This window comes from Polyodon spathula, chromosome 4 (genome assembly GCF_017654505.1).
Source record: "Polyodon spathula isolate WHYD16114869_AA chromosome 4, ASM1765450v1, whole genome shotgun sequence".
Taxonomy (NCBI): domain Eukaryota; kingdom Metazoa; phylum Chordata; class Actinopteri; order Acipenseriformes; family Polyodontidae; genus Polyodon; species Polyodon spathula.
This window is the reverse complement of record NC_054537.1, coordinates 81832224-81847349: the sequence shown is the minus strand read 5'-3', so window position 1 is coordinate 81847349 and position 15126 is coordinate 81832224. Positions and strand designations below refer to the sequence as shown.

Genomic DNA, 15126 nt, shown 5'->3' with positions numbered 1-15126 from the left:
TCAGTGGGATACATCCAGGGAAGATTCTGCAGTAACTAGCATTTGTGGGTCAGTAGGAGGAATCTCCTCAGTGCCACAGGATATCAAGGGGTGCTGTGCTGTTGGAGTTTTGTTTTTTTTGTTTTGTTATTGGTTTAAAGGTAGTATAGCAACATTTTAAAGAAAATCAAACATGTTATCTAAGGTTTTAAATTGCAATTAATCCTACCCTGTGTAGCAAGCTTTAAATTGTGTTGATGTTTAAGTTTACATTTTAATAAATATATTACTCTGTGGAAAAAATGTTTATATTTTTTTCCTTCTTCCAACCACAGTTTAATTCATAAAAGTGTTCTTTTTAATCAAGTGAGACATTTCCTTTCCTATAATGGGCAGGCAGTCACTTTGTAAACCAAGGTGCTGATTCCAGCTGAACCCTGAACGCTTTGAAAGTGTAGCCTATTACTTTTGTATAGTGCAGTACACACTATTTAGGACAAACAGTAAGCACACCTGCTACCAAAAATTATAAAACACTCACACCATTTACAGGGTTTATAATCCAGGTAGACAGCAGGGTGATTTCCTCATCTCTGCTGCCCACGTAAAAAACAAATTTCATATTCCCAACATATCCCAATGCTTAAACAGTTATAAATGTCAGGTTTTTATTTTGTTGTAATGGCTGGTCTGGTATGGCATCCAGCTGTGTGTCTGTTCTGGTGTATGTGTGTTAGCATTTAATCTTGGACATGTTTAAAACAGTATACGGTAATGTATTGTCATACATTTGCTTTGATTTATGCTTATTTATGCAACATTTGTGTATATTCTGAACAAATGAATCCAGTATTTTAAGCGATACAACATTACCTCTGAAATGGGCTGTCCCAAGAGACAAAACAGTTGGCTGGAGCGTACACTTTTAAATCCAACACTTGGATCATTTCAAAGAAAAGATTAGCATAAATATTGAGAAAACTTGATTTATAACTGAGGTCATTGTATTTATTGGTTTAGTATTTGTATTTTTTAAGGTTCTGCACACTTTAATTAAAAAGTCCTAATATACCGTATAGTAAGTTGTCACAACTACTAGTAGCTGTTTTCTTTCACGGTATTTTAAAACAGTATTACAATGACAATAATTTTCAAATTATTATTTTTTACACTGCCATTGCTTCATTATGTAAGCAGTTTTCTTTTCTTTCTGTTTCTTTTGTAAAACGATGAGAAATTAATCTGTTATCCAAAGTTACATACAGATTCTGAATAATAGTTGCAGGATTTGTATTATCTTAAGAAATCAGGCAATAATGGGGGGGCAAGGCATACATTTTTCTGAGAGCTGTGTTTTGCTTGTCATCTTGCAGGTCCAGTTGCTGTACGAGTTGTCTCACAGCATCACTACAACATGGAGTAAGATCCAAAAGAGAGGTATTTTGCGCCAGCCTTCCAGCTACCCTGAGCCCACAGTGGGAGCTGTTCCTACTTCGCCAGTCAGAAGCAGTGTTGACACAGCACCACCAGGCACCAGCACATACAGCCCGTCGGCTGATTTCGGCACCCCCACTGAGGTACCGGAAATTGTTTGGAAATGTTGTTCCAAGAATATATCATTCTCATATTATGGTCACAATAAAACAAAAAATAACAATTTATTTGGAAATCATCCCTGAGACCATGAAAACAATAGTTTTAAAACTTTAACTATGACAAAAAAAGACTCCTCTTACATAATCTGTCCCCTGTTGTATGACAGTTCCTTTATTAAGTGTGAATGTAGAAGTGAAAAACGACCCTGTTTTTGCCTCACATTTAAATGTTATCGTTATTTTCTTCGTTCATGCATTCTGTTTAGTTAGAATGTCCTTTTAATGTTAATCACTTGTTATGGGTTTTGATTTGCACCATTTTTGCTGAGCAGTAAACATTTGGCTCAATACCATATGCCAGTGATATACAGTAGCCTACTTGTCATGCAGAGTGCTGTCAGTCACTGTAACAAGCCTCAATTCATGTATTTATCTAACTCGTTTCACTTTTTTGTTTTTTTAGAGCCCAATTATAAATGTTTTATGTATGTTTATTTCAATTTGATTCTGCCATTTTAAATTCTTTATCCAGAAGCCATTCTACAGCACTGCTGACAAATACATCACTATGACTGGATTGTTGTCTCCTATATGTTGATTAAATTAGACCCTCACAAACACTGTATTTAACACACAAAGAGCACATAGTTTTATAACAACTTCCACCTTTTTTTAGACAGTCATAGTTTTGAGATATTCAGAATGCTCTATCTAACCAAGTGTGAGGGTGTATATCATAACATTACAGCTCAAGCGCAAGAAGGATGAAACATAGCAATTACATGTAAAAGTGAGTGAAATATATGGATGTTGAACTACGTATGTACTGTATTTGGTTAAAAATATGTTATCCTCTATGTCTTTTTATGTATATATGTGTTTTTGTGTGTTCTGTTTGTATGTTTATGCAAGTAGACATGTTTAAAGGTAGCATCAATTACTTTGTATGTGGAGGTAAAATTATCCATGGGCCCAAGATATTGACAAGCAAGAACACATAGTAATTGTTGCCACCCTTGAGTTCTAGTAGTAAGAGTTGTTGGTAAAATAGACTATGACAGTCCACTTGTCAGTGTTTACTTCAGTGCAAACAGTGGTAGAAGTGTTTAGTCCACTGGGAAGCTCAGTGATTGAACAAGAATGCAGGAGTTGTTTTGATAATGCTTAGCAGCAGTATGGCCAAAACACGATCATCTTGAGGCCCTCTCTGTGTTTGGTGCTCTTTGATGAGAGAAGACAAATTCTGAAAGGAAAATAAACCTGGCTTTTCAGTCAGTTTGCAGTGATTGGTGAATTAATTAAACTGTAGATTTGGCATGAAGAGGTGTGGCTGTTGGCGTTTCATACGCTTTAGGCCATGGTAATGCACACTGATCACATCCCCATGTTTGCAACTACATCAGGATAGGGAGATACAACATTAGATACTGATCCAAACCATACATTTAATTTGTATGTCATTAATATTTCTGGTTGTCCTATTTGGTACACGCAAGGCACTTACTATTTTAATAATCAAACACAACAGTAGTTTTAGTGAAAACATAAAATAAGTGAATTGTATTATGTGTACATTTGTATGCAATGCAGGCATACAAAGTGCATTTATCAGTGGTGTTTCATAAATTCGGTAAGATTTGGTATACAATCATATATTTCCAACAGAATGTTTTGTACATAATAAACTCTGTTTATTTGAAGCTTGTATTCTGCTGCCCCCCTTTATATTCTTATCTACATCATAATGATTTTAATATAAACCCCCTTTAAGATAACATATTTTAAAATTTGCATCAAACTCATGTTTTTTTTTAGTGTATAAAACATCTTTAATGCAGTAGTAAACAAAAGGTTTTAGTTGATTTTATCACACTTTAATGTACTTGTGTTAAGCAGCTGTTTTCCCAGAAAATTTTTTTAATAGATACAATTCTCTTATAAGTATGAAATGTAGCCATTACCGTATGGGTATTTACCACCTAAAGACCCGAAACCCGAAACAAGATATAGCAAAGCTTCCTGTAGAACCTGTGACGCAGTCATGGCCCGCCCCCGAGGGCACAAAAGCATTGCAGTCACAGACCTCAATGCCATTTTTCCTTTCAAGAACTGACCTGAGAGGAGAGCTATTTCAACTAAGTACTTGTTACTTTTTCTGCTGTATAGTTCTCATTTATTCTGTTTACACAAATTATATGTGATATTAAAAATAATCTCTGTATTAGGTTACTAATTACATGTACTTGTGCACTACAGCCTGTTGTTTATTACATCCCACTGAAGCCTTGTGCACCATGTGAAGTCAATTGCTCGAGTCGCTCCTTCCCCTGGATCAAGCAAAATAGGTCGGCTGACTGTGCTTTCCCCCCAGGCTGCAGTAGCCCCAACTGGAGTTGAGATATTCTCATTTTGGCTTCGGCTAAAATTACGAGATGGTTTGTATATTTTTAGGAATTGTTATTTTTTATTATATTATTATATTTTGTTGAATTTTTTTTTTTCACATTCTTTTTTTCTGTTTTCACAGAGACTAAGCACAGGCCTGTCAGCAGCATGGTGCTACTGCACACATGTAGTGACAGCTGCTGGGTTCAGCAGTGCTGCGCAGGTCCAAGATACTTGCTTCGGTTGTGGTTGCTTAGAGTCTCTCAGACAGTATATTGATTCCATTTTGGCGACAGCTTTTGCATCACCATTACGAGGGCTGTTAGTTCATTCTAACAAGCAGGCTTCCCTCAGTCTCATTTGCGTACTTACTAAGTGGTTTTGCCAGTGGCTTGTACAGGTGGGCATCCCTGTACATTTGCTACCCATAGTAACTGCAAACCCACTCCGTTCCCGACCCGATACTTTACCGGTATCAAACCAGGACCAAGGTTACCGCACCAGTGCTGACCAGATACCGTGACCATACCATATCGGTACTAACCCGGTGCCATAGTCACCGAACCTGGTACAGTCCCGGTACCATGAGCATGGAGGCAACCTTTAGAAAGCTGGTGCTGCTAGGGTGGGTTTTGTCTCTGGTACTGGTATTGTCCGTACTGACCCGATGCTAAAGTCACTGCACTGGTACCAAACCGACCCGGTGTTGTCCCGGTTTCAACCCGGTACTGTAATGTACCCTGTGCTAGAGTAACCGAACTGGTACCAACCCGATTTCTAACCAGTCTTACTTGGCCCGCTACCGACTGGTGCTCACGGCCCCGGTCTGGTATCAAACTGGTCTTGTTCATGTCTTGACCCGCCCAGTTGATATCTATATGCAGATTAAGGCAGCACCTGTACATCTGTATACTGTATACTGTACTCTGCATTGTTTGCTTCTTGCATCCCAAGTGCACACTGGAGAAACATCTATCTGGCAGCTCTACAGAGCGCACTGCGTGACTCCCTCCTGCACAGCGTTCTTCCCCATCACCCTCTGGTAGAGAGGTTGCTGCATCCTCACCCCATGGCTCTGTGTCAAGGGAGACCGCACGACGTACCCAGGAAAGTAGCCCATGCAGGGAACCATCTTCACGGTTTTCCTCTGCTTCTCCTTCTCCTCTCCCAAGACTTGCCATGTTTTGCAAGTGCCCTAGTATACAGGCGAAACAAGGCATTCAATGTTCGATGATGTGCCTACTATCTCTCTCGTGTCCCCCCAGCGCACCCGGATTTTCTTTTTGAAATTCAGTCTTCCTGGGATCACCAGGCAACAGCTCCTACTGTTTTCCAGTCGATGTACTCCCAATTTCCGCCAGTGGAAGCTTCTATTGCCTCTTTGGTCCAGGCGACTAATTTAGTGCTCCTGACCAAGGACACTACCTGCCCCAACAAGCAGTGCTGGTTATCTGAGGTGGTCCTCAAGTGTGCCTATTCAGCCAGTGCGTTCGCCGCAAGGCTTTGCAAATATAATAGCATCCTGGTAACCTACCAGTGCCAATTTCTGAGGTCCTTTTCGGAGAACCACAGCCAGCTATGCCTGCTGCCAGAGGTGATGTCTGGAACTGGCACGTAACTCCTCGCTGCAGGCTTTAATAGGTTCCGCTGCCCTGTTCTCAGGGAGCCATCTGGACTATTGGCGTCAGTGCACCACAGATATCCGGGTGCTTACTACCATTCAGATTGGTTATTAGCTTTAGTTCAAGCATGGTCCCCCTCCCTTTTAGGATGCCGCTGTAGTGTCTCAGGAGGCTGCAGCTCTGCTGCAAAAATGGGCTATTCGCATGATAGACCCCCTCCAGTTGGAAGAAGGGTTCTACTCCAGGTAGTTCTTCGTGCCAAAGTGGGATGGTGGCCTCAGACCGATCCTCTCGACACACAGATATATATATATATATATATATATATATATATATATATATATATATACACACACACACACACACACACACACACACACATTTGTTTTGGCCAACATGCCTTCTGTTTTGTTTGTTTTTGTACAAGTCTATTTTTCTTTGATTTATTTAATTTAAAAAGAAGAGTGCAGTGATGACTCACCACTCAATTTCCTGGTCTGTGATGTCACCCACCCAGCCATCCTGCCACAGCGTCCTTGAAGCCCACTGTCGTGAACCAGTCTCCTGGCATGATTGACTGCAACAGATGTTGTATAGTTAACATTTTGAACATCCTTCAGCTCAGATTCAGGTTGACTTGTCTGAGGTCGAGGATCGGTCTGAGGCCACCATCCCACTTTGGGATAAAACCAAACAAGTAGCAATTGTTTACCTTTAATGTATTCTCCTTTGCTCTCTCTCCTGTTCTTTTTCATTTCAACCCTCTCCCGTTCTGAGCAGCTGATGTGCTTTTATATACATGGTGTCAGCTCCATACATTTTGCTCAGTTTGGGCCCTGGTATACTATGTTGACAGCACGAAAAGTTGGAGGCAATCCGAACAAGCAAAGTCCCATGGTCAAGCCCTGTCTAAGCAGAGGCTGTCCACATGGATAGCTGAAATAGTCAGGACTGCCTATGAGCTGGACAACTTGCCCTCTCCAGAAAAGCTCACTGCCCATTCCCCCATGGGCATGGCAATTTCATGGGTGCGTTTGTCAAGGACAGACAGGCATAGAGGTTAGTTTCTCCCTCAATTTTCTAGCCCTAGCTACTTGTTACTGGGGTTCCGTATGGTAAAGCACAGGGCAGCCTCTTGGCTTAGCCTTATAGCATTCCAGTTGTTTTGCAATATTGCCCTTGTGACGGCTTTGGTACACTCACCCATACGGTAATGGTTACATTTCATACATGAAAGGGATATCATAAGCCATTATCATAACCCTGGTTTCATGAAATAGAATGTAGCCATTAATCTTGAAGGTCGCTGCATCCATGATTGTAGCAGGCCTGAAGGAAAAATGATGTTGCGGTCTGTGACCGCAGTGCTTTTGAGCCTCTGGGATGAGACATGACTGCATCACAGGCTCTACAAGCAGCTTGGATATATTTTATTCAGGTTTCGGGTCTTTAGGAGGTAAATACCCATACGGTAATGGCTATGTTTCAATTTCAGGGAACCAGAGTTATGATAATAACCTAACGTTGATAATCGTGTTACTGCTTTAATGCATATGAACTAATGAGGTTTCCTTGGTTAGGGCTGCAACACACTGTATAATTACCAGGGTGGGTTCTAACAGCCTATGGAAAAATACCATAAGTTGTAATATATGCATTTGTTTGTCTTTAAGTTTTGTACTTTATTGGGCAATTTGATTTATGTTTGGAAAACAGATCCTTAAAAAAAATGCTCACAAATGCTGTCATAAGAGAACTCCTGCCAAACCCATTAATGAGCTAACTGTTTTCTGAGCAGGATCCTTCACTTAACTTTTCTAGGAAAAATCTGTGGGAAAATGTTTTGTTCAGATTTATAGTCAAGGCTGTCATTTATGCTATAAAAACCTCTAAATAAAAACAGCGTATTTGGAGAAGATACTGAACTTTTAAGGTTAAAGCTATTAACATTTCCACACTATACTGCCCTTGTATACATCCATCTGTTTTTCTGTATTATTTTACAAATACAGAACCTTATATTTAAGTGTGAGGAAACTTTGTTAGTAAATTCTTTACATTGACTTATATAGAGTGGAGATATAAATGGATAACATACACTACATATGTCACAATTGCATTGTACTTGTGTCTCGAGAAATGTTTATCCAGTTGTGATAAAACTTTGTTACAGCTATATCAGAATCCAGTAATACATGGAGGAATATGTCTTGTCTATTCATCCGTCCATCTGTAATTACATATGGTGAATGTACGTCAGGGGTTCCTAAGCAGGAATGACATTCTATTTCTGTTCATATATATATATATATATATATATATATATATATATATATAGTATATATATATATATATATATATATATATATATATATATATAATCACACACACATACACATACACACACAGTGCTCACCAGTTTTATATCACGCCTCGTTATAGTGCGGAATCGTACACGGTAGGTATGGCTCCATAATGCTATTACATATAACCAATTTTATACTCGTTATAATGTGGAACGTTAAATAGCAAGTTCTTGTACCGATGGCTACCCATCTGTAATATTTATAAAGGGGTGTGGGTATATATATATATATATATATATATATATATATATATATATATATATATATATATATATATATATATATATATATATTATAAGTTTACAAATGAAAAAATAACAATTTACAGTGTTACAGGTTTAAAAAATAATTAATTTGTCATTTTTCTTAAGAAACGCTAATAGTGGGCTGCTGTTCCCAGTGCAGGTGAACAGGTGGGCCTCAGGTAAAAAAGTTTGGGAAATCCTCTGATATACCCCATGGCTATCCGTTTTTTTCATGATCATGTAACAGTGCTGTGGTTTGTATCTACAGCCAAGGCAGTGCATACATTGTGTTACCTGCAGAATTATGCCAGTGAATGAGATTTAAAAAACAAATCTTAGTTTCTTTTCATTTTCTAGGGCGATTCATTGCAAACTGGGGATGACTCTCCATTCTCAGATTCTGCAACGTTAGAGCAAAAAACTACCAATATCGGTGGAGCAAGTGGTCGTGTCAGTCTGTGGATGCAGTGGATGTTGCCAAAAGTCACAATAAAGCTATTTTCACCAGAACAAGGAACAAAGGGAACAGGTGATGTCACTTCCAAATAACCAATTTTTTAAACATGGCTTCTGTATAATGTTATAATTAACTTTATTTTACAAAAGGATTATGTCTGCCTCCTTTTGGCAATAATAATAATAATAATAATAATAATAATAATAATAATAATAATAATAATAATAATAATAATAATGATGATGTGACAGTTACTCCATACAATGCTAAATTATTTATGTCAGTTGGAAAAAAAAAAAAAAAAAAACTTTTTTCTTTTGGCACTTTTTATTATGTCTAGCTTTTGTGAAATAGGAAATTTAGCTTTTATTTAACTTGCAGACATGTTTCAATTTAAGAGCATCTTAAAAGGGAATTATTTGGGATTTATCTATTTGCCATGTGAGTTACTAGGTAGAGGAGTTCCAAGACATTTATGTATATATATATAAACAATGTAATTATAAAATGAAACAAGGTTTATAAGATGTATGTAACAGACAACGTAGTAGATTTATGACCATTAATGTCTATGATTTGTGAATGTGTGGTGGGAATAGGGGAATCTCAAAAAGCTACCGGTTTAGAAAGATTCTTTTTTGCAAGTAAGGTTTAATGCTTAATGAAAAGAAGTCAACTCTGCACCCACACTATTTCACTGTTCAATTATTCGTGAATTTGGTTGATTCACATTTAAATCTGTTCTGCGTACCTTTGTGTTTTTTTAATTAAGTTTGAAATTGTACAGACAGACATGCTAACAAACTGAATGAAAAGAACTGTTTTAAACACAGATGTTTATTTGGTCAGGGCTAGGGCTCAAATTCAAATTGCAGCTCAGTGTTGTGACCAAAAGTAAAAACAAGTGGAAAAGATCTGCTCTTAGAAAATCAGTTTCATAATTGTAAAGCATGTTCACGAAACCTTAAATATTGTGTTATTTGCAAATGCCAAAAAAGTACTTGGAGGTGAAATGTCCTTCAGGCACGTTGAATTAAGCTTGTGGAAATTACCATAATTGGAGCTGATTAATTTTCACACTTAGTGACATTGTTGTACTGTATATGGTTGTAGTAACATTTCCTTTTTAGATTTTTTGGTTTGTAAAGTTTTTTGTGGTTCGTTTATCTTTATTGAGTGCTAAGGTCAGTATTTATCCAATGCTGTTATCAGTAAGAAGTAGGTGCTAGTTACATAATTTACTAAACAAAAAAAAAAAAGTACTCTCTGACAGTACATCTGCAGACTGCCCATGGCACTTAGCAACAAGGCTTTTGTAATAATATTTTATATGACGTCACTATTGTTTTAAACCAATTTCATTTTAGTTTGGAAGCTGATGTTCATTATGACTAAAGATCTGAACTTACAGTACCATATGGAATATTAAAAAAAAAAAAAAACATTGGTGCAAAATTATTATGAACATATGTTGTTACTAGGTGACTTGAGCAGTGCAGAGTGGGAATGAAGTTCAACATCTGAATCTTCAAAGGAGCGTGGAAGAAAAGCATACACATCACATCACTGTGGCCTTGACCTTTGCAGAATTAGTGTTAAGCACAGTATTTATATGCCTGATGTTTTCAAGCGCTGCCTGCTTTACGTAACCGGTTTTGATTTAATAAAGTTGGGTTAATTGAATGTCTGCAGCTCTCCTGGCACAGGGTAGGTCACATGGAGTGTAACTGGTGGTAACACTTTATCTTTGGTTACAGAGATCTGCGTAGTCAGTGAACTGGAAGACCTGAGCGCATCTGTGGATGTCCAGGATGTTTACACAAAGGTCAAATGTAAACTAGGCAGCTTCAACATTGATCACTACAAGAGAAGGTACATTTGGTCAAAGTCCCTTCTTTTTTAGTGAAATTGTCAGGTTTATATTTTTACATTATTTATCTCTGTTATAAAGCACATTTTAAAAAACTTATTTTACAGATTCATTGATTGTCCTGGAAAAACTTGGTAACCCACAATTTAGTTTTCTTTGGATAACTTATCCTTGGTACAGTACCATCTGAATTCAAATATAAAATGGGTATTTTAAATACTCTATCCTAATTGGTCAAAAATGTCACACGGGGGTGTTGATTTTACAGCATATAACCATGGGTCAGCACTTCTTTTCAAAAAGGGGTAAATCACTGGTAGATATCCATTCACAACTAGAATTTTGGGAAACAAAACACCAGACATCACAATAAACATGACTGACGAGATTTATGTAGATGTTGACCTTTTGGGAAAGTGTACATGAGATATTGCATGAGTTTGAGTCGGACACCAATGATTCATTAAAAGTAGTGAAAAAAGGCAAAAGTAAGTATTCAAATCAATTCAAAACTCGACATTTTGATCTCTGCTGCTTCTCCATGAACTACGGCGTTTCCCTATCCCATTCTGAAAATACGTAGTTTAAAAAATCTTTCTTAAACGTTCAGTTTTTTAAAAATTATTTGGATCGCTCTTGAAAGAGACTTTGGTGGTTAAATTGTTGTTTTGTTGTCCCTGTCTTCTTCTCTGTGCGTTCTTCTCTGGTCAACCCCAGTTCACACCTCCTGTGCAGCTGTGTGGTCTTATGTAGAGTATGTGTAAATGCATCTCGACAATTCTTGTAGTACTTTTCTCCCCTCATAAGCGTGTCCAGGTACGATGGTATCATCTCTTTTGCTGTGCCCAGCATTGTTTTAAATTGTTTCCTAACACTGGTCTGCAAAGTCAGTTTGATAAGTAATCGGCTATTCCATAGTACAAATAACGTGTTTCTCACCACAGATCTGGTATGGATACCTCCTGTTACTACCCCAGATAACAAAGGACGATTAAAAAAAAAAAAAATAAATACAGCACTCTCGCCTGATACTGTTGCAGGTCTTGTGAGGAAGGGTCTGTGTAATTTAAAGGCGTACTCATTTGTACTGTGTCATGATGAAAATGGGCAGTAATATTTTTCTTTAAAATGTAATGAACAAACCAAGAATTACAAGAAGTATGCCTAATCAAATATAGAAAAACTGCATTTTCAATAGCGAATGATCAATTCATTTATTTTTTTTTAAATAAATACTTTTTTTTTTAAGTTACTGTAAATGGAACTATTCTTTCTTACCTCAGCTTTAGGCAGAAGGATATTTAGTAAAAATAACTTTTTTGTTAATTGTTCAATTTATTTAATTAAACTGTTTTATAAGCGCGATAAGGCACACTCTGTTTTACCTTACTGCTTACTAATTTTTCAGCTGATTCAAAATTTTCCAGAAAATGGTTTTTAATGGTAATATCATTAAACTAGATGAATCTGAAATTGTGGGATATCAAGTTTTTCTACGACTTCCCAACACCAGTTGAAATAATGAGGTTTCACTAAAAATAGTCAACCTGCAAATAGAGTAATGCACCTTACAGGTATGGAATCTGGTTCTACCCCTAGCTGTTAAAGAGAATCTTAACAAATGTACTGTACTTTTGTTGTTAAGATTCCTTTTGTCTAACCTCCAAGCACACCTGGTACACCCGTGTAACCTGTCCCCTTGCACCAGTAGATATCAGTACCACATAGAACAAGTTAGTTTTATCTGTGAATCTAAACAATAGGAATAAATAGCTAAGAAAACTGTAATATTTCATACCCATGCCAAGATTATTTTTAATGCTAATTAATTGGACTGATACCATGTTTGGCATGGATGGAAATAAGACTCTCATTGTAGAGCAGTTTGATCTATTCCTTGTTTTACTATGAGTTTATCAAGACATACTTGAGCTTGTTACCTATACACTGTGGTTTATCAACTTTGTAGTAAAACCTTGAATGGATGAAACCGTTATGTAATAGGAGTTTTATTTCCATCCATGTTTATTAGAATCTTTAGTTGACAGAGCCCCACTAGCGCTGAGATGTTGTTGCAAAGTATCCTCTAATGAACCGATTTAGGTCAGGAGTCCTATCCAGATCAAGTTCATCCCCTAAGGAGCCATTACTATTTTACAAATGCATAATCTATGAGCTATTTTTGTCTCCAATGCAAAATGTTACTCTTTCCACGTGTGTGTGGTTGATACGGAAATGTAGACTTATTCTGTAAAGATGGCTCCTATTGTACCACAAAAAAAAAAATGTTGACGCCTCTTGAAAGTTGAATTCATAATCGGATTAATTCCAAAATTGCATTGTTTCTTGAGTGGACAATACATCCTTCTGATTTGTGTATGTGACATGCAACTCATAGACCAAGTGGTAATAAGCTGTGATTTTGTTTGATATTTCTATACCTATTATAGAAGGTTAGCATTTTTGATTGAACCCATCCACCTGGTTTGTATTGCTACGATTGAGTTTTATTGCTATTACCCTTTTTTTATTTGATCATTTCTGCCCAACAGTAATTCTTCATACTCTGTTATGTTAATGATTTCAAACCCTATTGCTGTGTAGAATTGCAGGTTTAGAATATACATTTATCATTAGACAACAGACAAGGCAGGCATTGTGTTTTCCAGGCCAGGTGAAGGCTGGCAGACAGGACAGTTTGAAGGAGTGATTCTACAGTGCAAGGAAAAATCTGTGGTGAGACTTTATCTAGTAACACGTGTTGTTTCACAACCTTCTGTTCCAAACCTGGGTCACATATTAATCTTCTTGTTCAGTTGAACATGGGAAATATGCTTGCAGGTGCTAATGCAGAAAGCTTTACACACACCCCATTTTGGTTCTTAAATCATGTTGGAAACATACAATAATTTGTCAACTAAATTGTATTCTGGTTGCACTGTGCATTCTGCAAGCAGTGCTTAGTTCCTGTAATCAATTTCCTAAGCTCTGACAGTGCTAATTGCTGGGTTCATCAGATTCATTTATGTTAAGCTTTCTTTACCAGTTGGAGAAACTTTCAGAATTGCAGAGCCCCTGGACCTCTTCTAGCTCTGTACCATGGCCTTATTCTATCTTTTGCTCAGTATGAAAAGTCTAGATCTTTAAAAAAGAGAATAGGATCATTCCATACCTACTCAACCAGAACCGTTGCCTGATAGTCTCAGATTGTGCTAGAAAAATTCACCTAGGGGTTTTCGGACCCGCTTAGTTGAGAAATGCTAATCATTTAGTATGATTTTTTATTTCCTCTTCGAGCTGTGACTTGGCAAAGGTCAACCTAAAGTGAAAAAGTGACCCTGAACCAAAAAGTCACCCTGGGCTCAACTTAGATGCTACCATCATGTATAGCACCTCGTTCGACTCGTAATGAATAGGGTTTTCAAGAAAAAAAATACCAGGAGCACCCATCTCACTTTTGGCAAGTTGACAGATGGGTAAGTGACCAGTTTTATTCGAACTTCAGAGAGAACACCAGGTGAGCAGCGGTGTTCTGGATGAGTTGGAGTGGACGGGTGGCGGACGCAAGGAGGCTGGTCAAGAGGGAGCTGCAATAGTCTAGGCGAGAGAGTTCTAGGGCTTGGACAAGGAGTTGTGTGGAGTAGTTGGTGAGGTAGGGTTGGATTCTTTGTATGTTGCTCAGGAAGAAATGACAGGTGCAAGGTTCTTGGCTGAGGAGGAGGAAGAGAGCATGATAGTTTCCAGAGGAATGGAGATAGAGCAATCAGAGGGGTAAGAAAAAGAGGGAAAGAAACGGGGGTCAGATTTAGAGAGGTTGAGTTTGGGGTGATGCAAGTGCATCCAGCAGGAGATAGCAGACAGACAGGTAGAGATGCTGGAGGTGGTCAGAGGGGATGAAGAAGAGGAAGATCTGAGCATCATCAGCGTAGAAATGGTGTGAGAAACCATATGATGCAATGAGGGGGCCCAGGGAGAGGGTGTAGAGAGAGAACAGGAGAAGACCCAAGACTGATCCTTGGGGGACTCCTGTTGAGAGAGGGTAAGGTGTAGAGATTGAGCTGCACCAGGTTTTCTGGTAGTTGCGTCGTAGAGGTAGGAGGAGAACCAGGCCAGAGCACTGCAAGAGATTCCCAGGTCAGCGAGAGAGGATAGGAGAATAGATTGATCAACATTGTCAAAGGCAGCAGAGAGATTGAGGAGAATTAGGACAGGAGAGTTAGGGCAGAGTTTATCGAGTTAGTGACAGACAGGAGAGCAGTTTCAGTGGAGTGAGCGGAGTGGAAACCAGATTGGAGATCTTTGCCAGATCACAGCTTGAAGGGGAAAAAAAAATAAATGATTAGCATTTCTGAAAAGCGGGCCCGAAAACCCCCAGGTGAATTTTACTAGCAAAACCTGAGATGATCGGGCAACAAAATGTACCCTTTTCTGGTTGAGTTGACGTGGATTGACCCAATAATGCTTTACGTGGTCCAAACAAATAATCACTGTATTGATTGCTGCTAGAGAAAATCACAGGATAAGGCCATGGATAGGTTGTTTATTGCAGCTGTTCCAGCCTTTTGCAAAAATCATCAGATCTCTATCAATTTTCAGCTTATGGCTTT

General features: G+C 38.1%; 1 protein-coding gene across 3 annotated transcripts in view; it reads left to right on the top strand.

Moving 5' to 3' along the window:
* The window catches only part of LOC121314944 (vacuolar protein sorting-associated protein 13B-like), a 356349-nt gene that overhangs the window by 187325 nt on the left and 153898 nt on the right, over positions 1-15126 (top strand). For 2 of the 3 annotated variants that reach the window (XM_041248730.1, XM_041248729.1), the window contains exons 25-27: positions 1353-1556; positions 8550-8721; positions 10407-10521. In XM_041248730.1, coding sequence (XP_041104664.1) covers positions 1353-1556; positions 8550-8721; positions 10407-10521 — 491 coding nt within the window. Of the gene's footprint in view, positions 1-1352; positions 1557-8549; positions 8722-10406; positions 10522-13188; positions 13256-15126 lie in introns of all 3 variants that reach the window. The other variant, XM_041248731.1, reaches the window with a different exon arrangement.